Here is an 18,639-nt window from a genome sequence, read left to right on the forward strand (position 1 = left end):
CGTAAGAAACAGGATTAAAAAAAGATCAGGTACACGTTTTGCTAGGCAGTAATCACTTAAGTAGAAGTAGCAGAATAACTCTGCTGTGTCTCCAACCCGCACGTATTGTTATGTGTCACATAGGCGGTTTTATTTTTATTTTTTTATTTAAAGAAAAATCAAAGAGGTCTGCATCACTGGAATATTTAGTGCACAAAGACACCATTGGACAATACCTGGCCTAACTCTGGGGCTACCCTTGTTTATGCCAGCTGTATTTATAATGTGACATCAAAGACTAATAGCAAAAAAAATTACAATCCAAATATAAAACTTTTTGTACAAATATATTTTTCTTCATAGTACATAATCACTCTTAAAATACATAATTTTCTTCATGAATATTTGCAACAATATTAAAATAAATAAAATATCCTAGAGAAAGTTCAGTTTCATCATAAAACTGCAAAACAGAAGAGTATAAAATTGATTTCATTATTAAAGTCTACATCGGAGAGGTTTCTTCCTTTCTTTTTTTCAGGCCAGAGTAAAAAGCATGTAAAGGTGCCAGACCTAAATATGCAGAATATTACAGTTCCACTGCTAGGAGCCCTATCTTTTACTAAATGCTGATGTTCGCCTGCACTCCTCTTGCTGTGAACGTGTGCAGGGTCTCCCCAGCTCTAAGAGGAAATTCCATTTCTCCCTTAACTGTGGAGACATGACAGACACTGGCTGGCTTGCAAGCCAATATCCTTTCTCCTTCATCATCACCTGCACACATGGAGCAGCATGCTATTATGAAAGGGCATTTGGCCTTTTCTGCTAGAGTTGAAATTATAGTTGCTCCATGAAAAATAAATAGGAGGAAGTATTCTGTGCGTGTGGCTGATGTTTTCCCTTAATCTGTTTGCAGGAAGTGAAACTAAAGAAGCATTTTACATTTTGATTTTAGTATCTTCCACCCAGTTTGATTATTTTTCTAACATTTCTCCCACTGTCTGGACCTCTCACCCCAGCAAGCACCTTACCAAAAGTTACCTGAAATGATCATGTTGGGCTAAGCAGGTTACTACTTCTGCTTGCCATCTAGTTTGTACCAAATTAGAGCAGCTTTTAAAAGGAAGCCTGGTTTTACCATTAAAAGTGGTAAATCTTCAAAGATACATAATAACTTCCACATAAGTAACCATGGAAGGGAAGTAATTCCCAGACGCATGTGTTGTGAGCTGCAGTGAATACCTTCTGCAAGGTTAAATTTGTGCATGGCTCCAGCAAGTTCAGAAGTGCTGGTCACATCGTCATGGGGCACTGCTGACAATTCACTCCGAAAAAGAAAGTCCATGTCTCACAGTCTTGTTTCCTGCACTTCTTCCTCCGTCTCCTCCTGCAAGGCAGTGATTTTGGGTCTAGGTTTGCGTTTGCTGGAGTTTCTGCGGTGTATCGGGAATAGCTTAAGGCGATCAGCATGGCTGATAGCTTGCCTGAAGGAACTCTTTTCATTCAACAGCTTCTGAATCGATTCATACTGCCTCACTTTATTGTCCTCGATTACCTAAACAAACATTCACTCCATTAGATGGGTAAAGGTAATGCTGACAGAATTCAACTAATAAACTCAGCTAACAGAGTAGGAAAGAGACAGCACAGAGATCTTCAAAGTCTTATAATGGGAAAAGCACATTTTACAGTTAGAAATTTCTAAATACACCCAGAGCAGCAGATGTCAAAATATCAACATGTGGGAAGGTGCCTATTGCTCAAGTTACAAAATGCAGTTGGGTTTGTTGTTTTTTTTCTTTGTGACTTGTTTTTTAACTCTCAAATAGTTTGGTCGAAGTCTCCAGGTAGGTAGTATTTCCCTGGCATTGCTAAGACTGCCTTAATAATATAGCAACTATCTTAGGGCAGGATAAGAAAGTGTTAACTACAGGATTATTAAAGTAGGGATATATAACAGGAAGAGACAGAAAGGCTGCCAGCAAGGTGCCAGGCCTTCTTTACTTCTTTCTTGCCAAACCGGGAAGAGCTGGCTCTCCTCTGTTTGAAGGAGATGACCCGTTTGCCCTATAGAGCTGTGCCAGACTCCCCCTGTCAGGAAGGAAATAGGTGAAAAATCATATTCCTTAGGTGGCATTGCAATGCCAGCTAATCTCAGGTGGGGGCTCAGGTCTAACAGGAGAGAGCTTTTAGCAGCTCTGCTTCTGCTGGCTGGAGGGTGGAAATCCTCCTGCTTGCATATGCTGTGTTCCTGCTCTGCCAACAGTCATAAATGGTGCAGGATCTGGCATGTAGGCAAAGGCTGGAATTCATTGCCCTTACAGGACTAAGACAGTCAAAAGGATGTATAACTTGCTTATTATCTAGCCCACTTCAGCTTCAGACTGTATTCCTCCTATTGCGCAAACGCACACAAAAGATATACATGGAAGAAAACATTACGCTAATAAAATGAAACTCCTCTCTAACGAAAAGTGAAGAAAATACATAGGAAGAAACCTCATTTTTAAGAACAACTACATGACTTTGCAGTTTTCCTTTATTAATAATTCTTATATCACAAAAGAAATACCCCAAGCCCTCAGTGCCTTGTCACTTTGATTAAACTAGAAGAGAATATGCAAGCAGCATTATAAAATAGATCAAAGCTTCTGCCCATCAACTATTTCCTCAGGGATCTCCTCTTCCCCATGTATCCTCCTGTCAATCAAGAACAAGTACCAACGCTTCTGCCCGAGCAGTAGTAAATATTGTGATATGCTGGGATTTTCTGGAGTTCTTGAGTCAATCAGCAAAATAAGGCACCTGTGTCAGGAGTTAGCTAATCTAGTCATCTAAACTGTCCTTCTGGTTAAAAGAGCAACTCTGGCTCTTCCAGAATGTGATTCAGTGCATCTGAAGGTAGATGTCTATGACAGCTCGCATTGAAAGAGCACATCAGAGCCTGTTGCTCTTGTGCAGTCATGGGAGTACAGGTGACCGGGCTGCTCAGCTGAATGAATCACCCCCGTTGTGATCTAGGAGCAGTGGACTTCATTAACCCAGCCTTTGGGAGGGTACGTGCTGTGTTTGCGTGTTCATCAACTGTAGTGAAATACCATTACATTAGATTACAAGGAACACTCACCAAAAATCGCTGACACTCCAGCATTGCTTCTAGCCTGTGTTCTGAGAGTATTACTGTGCAGTCTGCAAATGCATGCTTCAGCGTTTTCCTAATCACCTGGGAAGTTCTGAAAGGCAAATAATTCTTGGCATTTCCACTGCAATGTACATGCTAGTAGAGCTCATAAAGTTAATTATGGTATTTAATACCCTAGCTGCATGTTGTGAAGCTCACATGCGTGCATACCCACACATAATATGGTTCTGCAGTGTCTCATCACGCTGCAGTTTCTGCTGTGAAGGTACATATCACCTATAAAACTAAGGCTGTAACTAACCTTATCTGATCCTCCATGCAGAATTACTAAAATACATCTCTTTTAATAAATATGCTACACAACATGGTTGTTCTTTTGACATAATTTACATTCTTGCTTTTCAGCTAGAGATAAGACAGCTCAGATACTGCCAAATAGAAGAGTTAGACCTCAGGTGTGAGTTGCTCTCTGTTGAGAATCTCATATAATTCCATTGCTCCAAGAGTTGGATCCTTGAGGAAACTAAATAAATAGTGCAGGTTTCACAGTAAAACGTTTAGATGAGTAACGCTGTGATTGATATCACTGATACAAGAACTATTTGTCTAAGTGTGGATCTGTGAATTAGTAGCATTTAGTAAACTCTATTTCATCATGATTTAAACTAATGAGAAGGGTCTGGTCGTCTTTGGAAATATGCTGCCATTTTCCCCACATCCAATAAATACAAGAGCTCAGGACATATTTGGCATAGTGGAAAATCAGAATTGGAATACAATAACCTAAACAAAATGCCCTAAAAGCCAACTAGAGGCAAACATACTGTCTTCTTAACTGGTCCTTCCTGTGCTTAATCCTTGCCACAGTATTTTTTTCTCAGCAAGAAAATTACATACCAGGCACTCACAGTAGCCCATCCACTTCAGGCTTTTGTTAGCAAAATGAACTGTAAAGACCTTTGGTAACAGGTTGTTCCCTTTCAATGTATTTGCCTTCAAGATTCTTTAAACTTTTTTTGTTCCCTTTATGATTGTGACCACAGGCTCAGTGGTAAAAACCCAGCAAATCTCTTTGTAATTTTCCATTTCCAGAATACATGTTCAGCAATGCTATCTACACAAATTGTGACTGTCTAGGTAATCCAAGTTATTAAACAGTTATGGTCACAGATACCCTTGAAGACTCTGTTTTACCACTGTAGTTCTAGCAGATAGATCATTATCTGACTTATCACTATCTGACAGTATCACTTCTGACTTATTTAGGGCTCTGATCATTTATTTAGCAAGCCATAAGAATCAAGAAATGTCTAGAAAGTAGTCTGCAGTTTTCATTTCATTTTTCTTCAAGCAAGGGAGAGATTAAAATACAAATCTTTCTGTGAGATTCCATCTCTCTAATCTTCAGTTTTTTCATCTCCACAGAAGTAAAATGGCTTGTCTCAGGTGTTTCTTCCACCTCTCAAATGCAGCTGCTATTGCCAATTGGTTGAGACTATTTTTATTTCAACCTAGCAAGAGATCGTATCCATTTGCACTCTGTGTGTGTGCATATATATATGTGTATATATACACATGTATGTATATATAGGTGATATAAACTGAATGAATTCACAAAGGCTTTCTTTTTAAATCCCTTCTATCTGACTCAGCAAACAGTCAAGCACTGTAGTTACATTTTGGTTGTGCAAAAGTTTCAATCACATGAAGTGAGTCTATTTACAGCTCACTTATAAAGGCCCTTTTTGCTATTGCAATATCACTTCCTTGCACCCTTTTGCAATGACTGTTGAATTCACTTGCTATGATCATCTTGGTCTGAACATAAGCTTTGGGGGATAGAGTCTCTCTGCCCTCTCTGCTTCATGTTTATACAGTGCCCATCATCCTGGGGTAACAGCCATTATGTTACATTTTAATGGTAATGTAATAGTAAGGAATAATGTGTTATAACAGGCACTCAGCAGAGATCAAAGAATACCCCCCCGTGTGAAACCCTATAGACTTGTATGCAGCACTAAGGTTTGGCTCTCTGTTAGTATTTTGTTTATGACAAGCTGACTTGTGACACAGAGCATACACCCACACAGAGAAACAGGACCCAGCGGACTACCCAGGCCTTGAAGCTGGCTGTATATGAACACAAGAGGCTAACTACTACCTGTTCAATCTTTTCCCTGGAACAACTCCGCATGGCTAGACCGGGTAACAGCACCTGTCTGTGCATCTCTCTATGTCTCTCTGCATCTCTCTGTTTCTCTCCACGTCGCTCTGTTCCTCTCACATACTCCTGCCAGAGGAGCTGAGCCAGCGCAGATAGGTTATTGCTCATAGCTCAGTAAGGAATTGCTACTCTTCCGGAAACAGGCTCCAATACCCTACTTCTCGCTAAGCATGCCCTGAGGAGGTACGTTTTATGCATGCCCTTTTATCAAGGTCTGTTCCTGATGCTGAAATCAGGCTAAATGAAGGACCAGACAAATGACAAAAAGTCTCTTTAGGTGGTGCTGCCGTACTGATTTTCTTATTTCATATAGAAGGATAGAACAAATGAATGAAGGAAACATACACAGGGTCCAGGTGAGCACTTGGTTCATCAAGCAGCAAAATTTTAGCTTTACTGAGAACTGATCGGGCAAGGCACATCAGTTGTTTGTGCCCATGACTGAGGACACAACCTCCATCCACAAGAACGAAATCAAGCTGGCCTGGAAATTGCTCAATTACAGACTTCAGCCCAACCTGCAGGAAAGAAAAAGCAAAAGAAAATCTGTGAGATACAGTTACTTCTGACTGTAGGTATGACAACCATTGCCTTCAACTTCCTTGCCTTTTGTTTCTGACAACGAATAGAAAATATAAACTGACAAAAATGAGAATCTCTCCTATAAATTTAATACAAGCCAGTAGCTGGATGATGTGAAAAGCACTGAAATATCTGAATAATACAACAGACTGGCATTTATGTGGGGAAGTTAAGAGTTAATACTTCATTTGTTTGTCACTGACAATGAGTTTGGCATTTAGACCAAAACATTCTGAGTTAGCAGTCTAAAGAAAGCAATATATTTGAAACTTTTTATCCAGCAGTGATGTGCATCATTGGTAACATGAAGGAAGGAGGTTCTGAAAGGAAACCAGGCCTCTTTGGTTACGAGGAGGGTAAAAAGAACCAAAATTCACATGCTACATTACAGCAACAGAGAACCCACGTCACCGCAGCAGTTGTCTCTATGGCTCCAAGACCATTTTCATCTGCTCTTTTTGCTGCCTCAAATGTTCTGTGCACTTTGTTCACACTAATGGCACCACAGGCTTCTCTCTAGCACTGACGATGAAGCACTTCCAGAGGTGCCTGTGAGAGGAATCTGCTTCACTCAATTCCAGAAACTGGAATCCAGCACATGAGAGGTTTTCTGATTGTTTCTTGCAGTGCTCCTTTTGCTCTCATTGGGAAGTGAATGCAATTTGCATTGCTCCAAAATACATTATAAAAAGCAATACGATCCCAATGGTTTATGAAGAGCCCTCCTTGGATTTTTGAATTACTACATGTTATCTGCATTTCATTTTCATCCCAGGGCAAAAAATTTTGAATGCCTCCTTGTATTTCCTTTTTACATGGAAACCACATTAAACTGTGGTGTCTAGGTACAGGTTTTGCATTTCTGAAGAGTTCAGGCTTTTATTTATAAGCAAATTAAGGTCACTGTTTTGTTCCTTACTCCTCTTTTAAACTTACCTTGTGCCCTTTAGTAAAATTTTGCAAATAATAGCTGGAAAAGGTGCTTTCTTCTTAAAACTATGCATGGTCTATCTGTGTACCTCTAGGGCCCACATGGCTGAGTGTAGGAGTAAAATTTATCTTCAAAAGCTGGCACAAATCTGACATTCAGGTGCTGAAATATTGGGGTACCACAAAAGTGGAATGTCTGACATTTGTTCACACCTTGCTCTCTGCAGCTGACTGCAAGGAAAGTTAAAAAGTGATGCTGCTCTCAGCAGTATCCTCTAAACCCTCAGCAGCTAATGTGGATCAGGGTAAGGTGAAAATCAACTTTCTTTCTGTGTGGGGCTCCCAAAGTTACACTGTCTCATTGTCTCTAATGAGCCAGATTTCAAGCGCATTAACTTTGTAAACAATCAAATCACTCCTACTATAAAGTATTACAGTTCTTTTTCTTTCCTATTTGTTTTGCACTCTCTTATTAAATGAACAACTATGCATTGCAGTTTTCTAAGAGATTTACCAAACTCCTTAATAATAAACACTTCAACATATTTTTCTCCACTGTTATAAATAAGGCTTAGATCTTTAACATCCCAGGCTTGATTCACACCCTGAGGGAAAACAGTCCAGCAAAATGAGAAATAAAACTTGTCTTTTTTCAAGAAAGAGAAGGCTAACCCACATTCAGTTTTTTCCCCAGTCTCTGCAAGTCAAAGCAGCATAGCACTGAGCACTCTGTTGTCTCTGCCAGAACCTGCTGAAAAGCTTCTATCATGTCATTTAACCAAAAATGCCATAGTGCTTTTATTTTACAGTAAATTACTCACAGAGAGTGTCTTTTCCAAGCACAGGGAAGAGATTGTACAAGACCCAGAGAGAGGGCAGAGACAGACTTAACCTCCTGGATGTGAAACAGTAAGTCCTGTACTTTATAAGCATTTTATGATACTTGAGACTTGCTATGAACAAGGAAAATGGCACAAATTCACTGTTGAGTCTGTATTAATTAGGTCATCCGTATTTTGGAAAGAGACATCTGCTTTCTAGGCTATAGCACTTTACTTCCCTTAAATCTCTTTGCCTTTTCTTTGGATTTTGTTTACACCTATTTAATCTTAAACACTACCAGAGCCAATAGGTGGCATCTTACAACCATAATGCATGGATTTTATCTCACATCAAAACAGACTGTAAAAATCTGACCCCAAATTTTGGGGAATTTGAAACAAAATGTTGCTAAAACCCCAACATAAAATTAGAACAAAAAGACCCCTTCAGGTTTATAAGATTTAATATGCCATGATGCTTATTACTCCATCAAAGAGGCATCTGCCTGTGACGCTAATTGTATGTAAGCCTGAATGCAGTGTCAGAGAGCTCCTTCTCAGCTGGCTCTAGCTTGGCCTGAAAATTACAATAGCTGTAAAATACTTTGATGAAAGATTTTTCTAAACTGAATATGAATATTTCCTATTGCAATAACATCAGTCTTCTTTCTAGGACAGGCCAGACACATTTTTCATTTTTTTCTGGCATCCAAAATGTTTACTAGTCGTCTTTTGAAAAATGCCTTACAATGATTTCATATATTTGACAAAGCATTAGAATGACAAAAGATTACAGGACTTTTTTTCTGTATCAACTTCCTCCACTTCTTTTTTTCAGAGTCATCCAGCAGAGCCAAATATAAAACCTCGCCTTTGCTAAATGACTGCATGAAAAACTCAAACTGTGCTGTATGAAAGTTTATCAATGTTCTTTTCTAACTTTGACAAAGGCAACTTTTTATTAGGTAATAAGGAAATGTGGTTTATAGCATAGCATTATCCTTTCTCAGCATTTTATTTCTAAGGCTCTGTATAAATTTAACATAAGACAACCGTTTGACCTACACTGTGCTCTGCTGTAAGTACTTGACTAGAGGAATACAAATAACATCACTGAACAATTTTACCTCCTCTGCAACTTTCCATATTTCTTCATCATTCCATTGCCCATAAGGATCCAAGTTCTTCCGAAAAGACCCAGAAAATATGAACACTTTCTATGAGAAAAAAAACAACAAACAGATATAGATAGATGGACTGATACACATTAAACATTTTGTAAGACACTGCAAATTGTAAAGCATACAGGAAAAAGAATACCCCTCTGCAATACCAGACAGAGCTTAATGCAGATTCAAAAAAACTTTGGAAAACATTGTTCCAAAAAAAGTGATTTAAAAAAAAAACATGTTCAGCTTTTGGCAATTTTCTCACTAAAAATTTAGTCAAACTTACCTGAAAACCATCAAAAATCCCATTTCAGCAGTTTGCAGAACAGAAAGATTTTCTGCATTTCAATTTTGCAGTGATCCTTTAAAAAATTATTTTTGAATCTTTACTAAATGAAACACATTCAAATGAAAAATGATCACTAACCCAAAATTTGTGTTCCCACAATTGTGTTCTGTGGTAAAAAGAACTTCTGAATATTTGTCCGTATTCAGGGACACTATCGTAAATTTTTTTTAACTGATGAATTTTTTTTCTAATTATTTGCTGTAGTAAAATATACATGAGCATCATTTTGTTACTTTATGTTTCACCATTTTCCAACCCTACCTCAAAAGACGTTCTCTCTATTTCATGTCACTGAGATGTGACATAGCATGAACTGATTCATGAGTGTAGCAGCAGCAATTCATTCACATAAGAGGCTTCCCTGGCTGATGCCACAGTCTGGGCTCTTTCCCTGCTACATCATGTGCCTTCTTTCCGCCAAAGAAGATGAAAAGGATGCACATTTCTCAACATGGAGAGTGCACCCTTCTCCCACTAAAATTTGCCATTGATTTTTGCTTTTTCCACCCATTTAGGCAAGACAGATTTAAAGGAACATCTATTAGAAACACATTTTGTAGCCTGCAAAGCAGTGACTCAGACAAATTTAAATATTTGTTTAATCTCTTTTTACAGGGGGTGGGTGTGTCAGATTCTGGTGAAAATGAGGTTCTTGAAGTGACACTGAGATTGCACAACATTTTTTATGAGAAGAAACTAATATGTTGTCTTCCATGCTGCTAAGTACACCTGCTGATTATAGCAGGGAGAACTTGCTCTCAAAGAATGTAAGTACCTTATTGAGAAATATTACCATTTGCACGTTCTTTCCTTGTACATACAGAACAAATAAAGTTGCGAGGAAATATCTGAGACAATTATTTTATTCTCTTTTGTCTCTTTTGTCTTCCTAAAGAATGTATTTGTTTAGAGAAAAGACAGGTTGAAATCACCGTGATTTACAGCCACTCAATTTCTTGCAGAAATTAAACTGAAGTCTCAGTACTCAAATGTTATTGAAAACAGCAAGGGACTAGCTGTACTAGCAGAAAGAGTTGAGAGAATATACTTAATAATACTTTCCCATAGTTTGGCCAGTCTACACAACTTCCATCTGACATAACCTAGGAACTTGGCATTCTTTCATCAGATTTCAAAGCAATTTATATGCACATTTACATAATTATGATTAGTTATAAGTTTAAATGTGGCAGATTAAAATACATTATATTTAATTAATTCACCTAATTAAGAGATGTAAACCATTGCCAATACCTCCTTTGGTCTAAGAGAGAAGGAAATACCTCATTCAAGAGGTCAGAGGAGAAAAACAAATGCAATATTCTACTGCACAGTCTCTAGAGTCACTTAAATGAGATACCTTCACTGCACTACAAGCAACAGACCAAGTAAGCTGCAGTGGAGGCAGCAGCATACACAGGCAGGAGTGCTTTTAGTACTTTTAGTAGATACTAGGGAAAAAAGTGAGCAGATTCTTTCCTTTATAATCATTATTATTAACAATAACAAATGCTTCAGTGAAGTATAACACATTCCCATGCCTTACTTTGGTTAGTTTAAATGAGTGTGACAACGTATTTGCAACAGGATTAGATTCTTACAAGTAGTGGGTGTGGTAAAAATAATACTACTGTGGAAAGTGTCAGACCTGGTTTTGTTCACACTTTGTGCAACATACATTTAACTAATGGAATAGGTATTTTCATTTCTCAGTGGTAAAGAACAGTTAACTGAACAAACCAGTTTTAAAGAAGATAGGGTTGAATAACATTCCTGATGCAGTGCAGCAGGAAGAGAAATAAAGGGAACTACATTCTTCAGAAACTGCTGTTATTCCTAATAATTGTGCTTTCAAGAAGTAGGGCACTAAAAGCAGGGCATTCCCAAAAGTACACTTTTTTAATAAGGTAAATACTTCATTGTCCTGACTTCTGCTGCTTCTCTACCCATTTGAACACCTCCTCCAGCTCTTTAGAAAATGCATAGGCCTTACTAGAGTAAAAATCATTTTAGTCACACAGGCAGTTCAGAGCCCACTTACAAAGAAACAGGAAAAAGCAGAAATTTCTGTAAGTGCTATAAGTTTAGAATGAAAAAAAATTGAAGTGAAGTCCATGGATTTATGTGTTGCTTATAAATATGGAAGAAGTAGAAGTAAGGAACAAGGTGGAAGAGGAGCTGGACAGCTGCAGAGACTGGCAGTAAACATGGAACCATTTCCTTCTTGGTCACTTGCTCAAATTTGCCCAGGATGGGTATTGGAGGGGATCATATAAGCAAGTAGTTTCTCAGACCTGGCATCCAACTACAAATGTATATGAGCAAAACACTCAGAACTATAAATTCTGTCATGATTATGTTCTGCTCACCCCAAATATTGTAAATCAACCCCTCTCAAGGGCACTAATTCCCTTCAGTGGCTAGACCCTCTACATATCGGTTACAATGTTGAATGCGCCCAGCATGTCTGGAGATAAGCTCTGGAAGTGATTGAAGTGATATGAGGAGGCACCTAGACCCCGATGGACCTAAGCACATGCAGACAGAAGAGTGAAGGGCCAGTTTACAAGAGGCTGCTAAGGAGTGAGAAGATCCTGGCTGGGAGCAGTCGCTGTTGCATTTAAAGACAACCCCTGCAGTTCCTCAAACAGACCTATGAGGCAGGCTGGCTTGCTCTGCTCTTTCTGCAAACCCTTCCTTGTTCACATAGGCCCCAGGGCTGGAGAGAAAATGCAACATCAGCAGAACTATGACACCAGCTACACACAAAGTGAAGTCAGATTAACAGTATTATGACCTCTGTGTTGCCTTCTCCTCTTCATAGATGTTATAGCAACATATCAACAGGAAAGAAAATTGAATAACCATCTGAATGCTTTATTATTAGCTGCAGAGTTAAAGGTTCTGTTTTAATGAGTGTCCTTTAGTGACTACATTGATATTAAAATTACTTACTGTCAAGAATAAGAACATGGGAGCAATGAAGACTTTTTGCAAGTCTTTTGGGACCAGTTCTGTAAGGTTCAAGTTATCCTGAAGATGCAAAAAACACTATCTTTCAAGGATAGTGGGAAGTACAAGTGCTATGTTCCTGGCAACCATGAATCCATTATGCAGGAAACTAGATACTGCCCTAAATGAGCATGTGGAGTTTTTACTGATCTCCACAGGTGCTCTGCATATGTCTGGGGGCATGCAGATGGTCCCAGGTACGGTGATGCTGACTCGTCTTGATCTCCTGCAGGAATTCAGCCTCTGCAAGACCCTCTCTGTGCACTCTCTGAGGAGCTGAGCTTTCCAGCAGGCTGCATTTTACAGCAGCGCCTTGGAATGCTGCATAACAGACATTCCTGTGACCTCTGAAAGTAAACAGTCCTGAAGAAAATGAGAGACAGTGAAATCATGCTAGCTATAGATAGACAGACAGATAGATAGACATAATGAACAAAATGAGATGGCTACTGAAAAATTAAAACTACAAAGATAGAAGTTGAGAAATTTCACTTTTTAATTTTTTTTGTTAGCTGGCATTCCCACAAGCTATATTTATCTTATTCTCTATGCTAAGCTTGCTTTTTAAATCTATATGGAGCATTTACATGTAGAAAATGTTGTGAGATCTGTCAGGATGATTAAATGTCTACAGTAGAATAACACTACCATGCTTGATATACTCAAGAAAACATCTAAAGTCACCCCCTTCCTTTATCCTGACAGTGCAGTAATGCCACTGCAACACCTTACAGGTCTCAGTTTCCTCCTCATTTATTTTAATAGGAAATTGGCCCAACATCTGTTTTCCTCTCAAAGCCAAATTTATGAAGGTTTAATTCCATTAAATATTTCAGGACATCATCTGTATGACCAGTAAGCAAAAGAGTTTCAGTGTGGGTCCTCACTGAGCACCCTGGAAATGTAGTGCTGGCTGAAGAAGCATCAGAAAGGATTGCCCAGAAAAAAAAGGAGTGATGGGCTGTGATTATACTTCAAAAAGCCTGCTCTTGCTGAGTTACTGCTTTATGTTAGAATTACAAACACCCTGTGGAAGCAACGCTGTGGTCAGGGCCTGTGTTTAACCAGTGTTTGATGAGGTATAGGAAGGAACTTCCTTGTGGGTGCTACAGGAAACTTGTTTTATATAATTTACCAGTTCATGCCACTGTAATGCACTGACAGCTGGATTTGATATACTGAATGAAACAGAATTTTGCTATGGCTCTGGCTCAGTGTGATTCCTGAATGCCCCAGCACCGTCTGCATAAAGCAGATTACAATATGCGCTGCTGTTAGAATGCTATTTGTACACAGGCACATAGCACTGAGGTCCCCACCTAGAAAAAACACTTTTTTCTTTTAAATTGCAACATTTAAGGATAAGGGAGAGAAGAACAAGATTGGAAAGTTTTCATGAGGAAGCAGGTCTCAAAAAGAACTACCTCCATTTTCTTTTTGTTACCTAAAGCTCTCTCAAGATTGTGAATATCTATGTGTTGTTATAGGCCAGCCTCCCAGGAAAGTAAAAGCAACTTTTTTTCCCCCCCATTCTGAAGCTGTAGGTGAACAGCAAAGAACAAAAGGCTCTCTTTGTTCTGCCAGGAAAGGCTGGGTGGTATATGTAATTTCTCTTCCCTGAGGGGAAAGTGCTGGTGAAAACTTCATTTCATTCTGAATGTGGGAACTTTTGAGGCATAATGTGCAGTTCTTTGGCAAGGGTTTAGGACAGAAGCTGCAAATGCAAACTGAAGCATGCAAACAGCCTGGCAACTCTGGTGACTTTAAGAGAACAGAGGGCTGGGATTTTTTGGCATTGATCCACGTATCATGGACTTCCAAAATGAACTAAATGTGTAATTTTAACAACAGGTAGCCAATGCATCTCACCAACAGAGAGGCAAGCTACCCTGCTCGTGATAAATCTCTCTCACATTTTACTGTTGGCTGCAGAACCATGTTTTCTATACACCCTTAGTGATTCTATAGCAAGTACTCAGCTAATAGAATTGTTAATCATATTTTTTTCATTGTGACATCGAGGTTACTTCTTGTGAAGCATGTGTGCCTTCACTATCATCTTGTTTTATCCATGTGGCAGATCTTCGCATAACCCTAGAAGATACCTCCTTGGGGTACCCCCTATTTTTGCCTATACAGTACTCATTACAATAACATGCTGACACTTAACTGAAGCTTCTAAGAGCTACTGAAATTCATAAAGCAAATAAATAACAATAGTGATCACAGGGCAGAGGAATGATTGGAATAAACTACCATCTATTTTATCCCAGCACTCTGGGTCCTTGGCTTCTTCCTTCACCTCTTGCCAGTGTGGAAATACAACCTTCGAGCTGCCCATTTTCAGGCTATTGGACTAATAACTTGATCCTCTGGCAGCACAAAAGCGGATTTCTTTTGGTGAGAATTCAGTTCTCTCCTCAGCCCATGCATGCCCAAGGACAGCTGGAGGTGGAAAGCAGAAACACTGCTAGGCAACCACATCACAGAGGAAGAGAGGGCTGAGAGCAAAGGAGTTGGAGACAGAAGGGAGCAAGACCAGAAACAAACTGAAGAGAAAGAGACTTAAGGGGGACTATGGCAGAGACAAGGGAGCCTCTTCTCTATTAGAAAGGGCTTGGCTGTATAACTATACCAGGAAAATTCCCTAATGGAGACATAGCTTATATTGGCAAAAGCATCCTTCAACAAACGGTATAACATACCTGTTCTTCAAACGTCTTTGCCAATATAGATGCAGCTGTATTTGCAATTTGTTGCACAGCTACCTTGGTCTGAAGGGGTGACTTTTTTTCATGCTTGTAACCAACAGAATTATGTTGACAGAACTGATCCAGAAACAATAAACAAATAAAAGTTTACAGGAATAGAAAGACATGAGAGTTGGAGAGAGGAGAGAGAAGGTGATAGATCAGCTATCAAAGGGTAGCTTGCTGAGCAAGCCTTGGATCAGTAGGCAGAGTATGATCAAATCAACTAGACTGTCAGCAGAGCTCAGACAAGAAATGAATCCAGTGAACTCGCTACTGCATTCTTGGCTCCCTTTTCTTGGGGGTGTAACTTGGCTGTAAGGAAAGGGGCTGTTCTAGCAAGGCCACAGTGCTTAAAAATTCCTGCCTTTGAAGGAATTTCAGAGCACAACTGCAGAGCTGCAAAGAGAGGAGAGAGTTGTAGCCTCTGCATACTTACTTTAAATAAATGTTATTCAGGCTACTGAGGGATGTTATTTTGGAAATGAAAGCTATCACAACACAAAACTTTATCATCAGATCGTAAGAAGAAAAATCAAATTTTGAGTCCCACTTGTTTTTGCAAAATCAAAGCCATTGCGTTTCCAGCAAGAGCATTTCAGCATTGTTTTTAACAGCTACAAAACCCAAGAAAATACCATCAGGAACAGCTCAGTCACAGTTAAATCCCACCTCCATTACACTGAAATAGATCAGAATAGAATAGAGTCTTCATTTTAGTGGCTTCACTACAGTTACTCTGGTTTATTGTAAATTCTGCTGATACACAGCAGAATTTAGCCTACATACAGAGTGGAGGGTGAAAATGAAGAAACACCTATGTTCTACTATGACGGTTATGGAGAAGAAAACCACTATCTTGAAAATGAAAACCTGACAGCACTTTTTTCAGTTAAATTGGCTGGCTGTCCAAGAGTGTCTCTAACTATTTTGAAGTGGCTCACTTAGTGAAGAACAGTGCTATACCACATCTATGTTAACTGCAGCTTACCACCTTTCTAAGACAGTGGACTGTTTGGGACCAAACCTGTATGCACAGAAAGCAGCTAGCATCTCCTTTATGTTGGGGATGGGTTGTGAGGAATAACACAGTAAGAGTTTGACAGCTGACAGTGCTGGCCAAAAAGTTGGCCAGCCAGGATGACTGAGGATTAAACCACACTTATCAGCCTCTAGGGCTAGTGGCCACCTCTCAAAAAGGGATAAGGGTGGCACAGACTGCATGTCCTCCTGCCATGTGGCTGGCTGATCTGCAATTGGTGTCTGTCTGCCTCTGACACCGTAAGTATCTTGTCAGTAAAACTGCAGCCTACCATACTTTAATTATTCTGCCCCACTCACAGATTTCTAAGAGTGAATGTAGTTAGGAAAGTATGTATATGTATAGTAACTGCAAACTACACAGTGTATAGCTTTCAAAGAAGGATGTTGGACAATATAACATGTTATTCCTATGTCAGTGTTATTGGAAAGGAATGAAAGCTTTCAGCGACAAAGATACAAAACATGGCATTAAAAATTATGCAGTTCATTCCAAAAGTTTTCATTCCTACTGTTACAATTAGCAATCACTTTTTAGTATTACTGCATGCAGCCAATAATGTTAATTTGGGGGACAAATAATCTACCACTGTAACTCATGTAGGAGACTGTTTCAGTGGTTGGGGCATTAGCAGGGGACTCAGAAGTCCCAGGTTCAATTGTTTGCTCCTCCTCAGATTGCATTTCTTGTTCTGGTCATTTAAGAGTATCAGGGTGCCTACACACATGTGAGTATCTGCTTCTTTTTTCTCTGTGTCTCAATTTCCATCTCTAAATGGTGTTACTCCCCAAATATCAGTGCTGCAAGCATAAATAACATGAACTGCTCCCTTAGACATGCACCATGACTGGATAATGAGAGGTGACAGATAAAAAAGTGAGACTTTCAGGTTGCTGATCAGCTAATGATGCAGTAAAATAAGAGAAAAGCAGCAGTTCAGCTACTGGCCTACCAAGGAGAATAGGCAATATATAGAATTTACCTGTTAACCGTAAGATGTGATTTAAGGCTTTAGGAAACAGGTTAGAACACCACTGATTGCTTGTCTAGAGGCAGAAGGATAAGCAGGCTATGAATACTTTCATTTGAGCGTGCTGTACCTTCCTATTTCTAGAAGAGTTCTTTCGTATGAAAGTGGCAGAGAAAGTCTCAAAAGGCAGAGTTCAAGGCAAACCATTACATCCATCCATCCCACTCCTTTTTTCACAGAACCTCTACCTTTTGTTTCTGTTTCTCAGCTTTAAACAACTAACTTTAAGCTTATCAGTAACTGTGTGCATATGTATATTCAACGAACTAAAATAAAGGTACACAATCGCCCTTTTGCTGCCAATGCAATATTCTCATTACCTGAGGAATTACTCCAAATGCCTTTCTCCATTGCTGCACACTGACTGTGTTCCATGAGACTCCATCAATCTGGATATCCCCTTCTGTATTCAGCAGTCTTAAAAAGGCAAAGAGTAAAGTGCTTTTCCCTGAACCAGTTCTTCCTAAAAGGCCCACCTGCAATGCAAATTAATAAAAGCAAACACTTACTACTGCTCACATATTAACCACAGACCAAGGCAGCAACACTTAGATCTTAGCAGTGAAGAACTATCCAAATGGATCTCAACAGGATAGTATATGTCATTCATTTGGGAATGATAAGGGTCTACAGCAGGGGCTGAATGAAACATTCGGTCAGACTCTCCTTTGTTTTGTTAGTGTAAATTTTAAGAATTAACTAATAAAAAAATCTTTTACTCTATGTTTTGCTGAAGAACATAAATTTGCTTATATATTATTTTGTATTGATTAGCCTAGCTCTCTGTGCCTTCCCCCCGCTTTTATTTTGCTGTGAAGCCTCCCCCTTCAGCAAAAGCACATCCAGCTGATGATAGAAAAAAAGTAGAAAGAAAAGTAGTGTACTTTAATCACACTACTGAGCTACTCAGTTTCCATCTGATTCAAAACAGAGGGCCTAACTCTGATCAGACAATGAACTTATACTGGGGTAACCTGGGCCTGGGACAGTGATCTAAGAGCACACTGTGCCTTTGTCCACCCCTGGCCAGCAATGCAAATCCACAACCCACCCAGCAAGTGCTGCTGAATTGCAAGTTCTGCCATTCCTTACCTGAAAGGTGGAAACAAACATAATTTGCCATTTTTTAAATGTTGCGTTTCCCTTGTGGGATTGCACCTATCTATCATTCGAACAGGCAACACCTGCAGTAACCACTGGCAAATACTGAGATACACTAATGGTTTTTTCAGTAGCATAATTTTACACAGGTAATGCTGTTCCATTCCAGTTCCATGGGCTGTTTTTGTCAGGGTGACAGTATAAACACAAAAGCGAAGTGTGTGATTCTTCCTGTTGCCTGGAATCCCCCTCTGTAACACTGCCACAGGCCACCGAATGAGAAGAGCAAAAGCCTACATTGTGTTGCACAGACCCCCTCAGGAGATGAGAGCTCTCCTCTCCCATGCTTGTTTAACACTTGCCTTCTTATGGGGAAGAGACAAATCCTCTTCATTAAAACAGTTTGCTCCAATTCTGGAAACATTACCCATGAGTACAGGGTTCATTACTGAAATTGGATCAAATTTCTAAATCATAATCTTTGTAAAAAGAATCTTTGTTTTAATTG

At 39.3% G+C, this 18,639-nt stretch overlaps 1 protein-coding gene across 1 annotated transcript in view; it reads right to left on the reverse strand.

The window, feature by feature from the left end:
* Positions 1-1,327: 1,327 nt before the first annotated feature.
* Positions 1,328-18,639, reverse strand: part of CFTR (cystic fibrosis transmembrane conductance regulator) — a 95,490-nt gene continuing 78,178 nt past the window's right edge. The window contains exons 23-27 of the mRNA XM_026064507.1: positions 17,351-17,506; positions 8,806-8,895; positions 5,691-5,863; positions 3,107-3,212; positions 1,328-1,534 (exon numbers count right to left, since the gene is read on the reverse strand). Of these exons, the coding sequence (XP_025920292.1) occupies positions 1,328-1,534; positions 3,107-3,212; positions 5,691-5,863; positions 8,806-8,895; positions 17,351-17,506 (732 nt within the window). The remainder of the gene's footprint in view (positions 1,535-3,106; positions 3,213-5,690; positions 5,864-8,805; positions 8,896-17,350; positions 17,507-18,639) is intronic.

Source organism: Apteryx rowi, unplaced genomic scaffold (assembly GCF_003343035.1).
Source record: "Apteryx rowi isolate R43461 unplaced genomic scaffold, aptRow1 scaffold_219, whole genome shotgun sequence".
Lineage (NCBI taxonomy): Eukaryota > Metazoa > Chordata > Aves > Apterygiformes > Apterygidae > Apteryx > Apteryx rowi.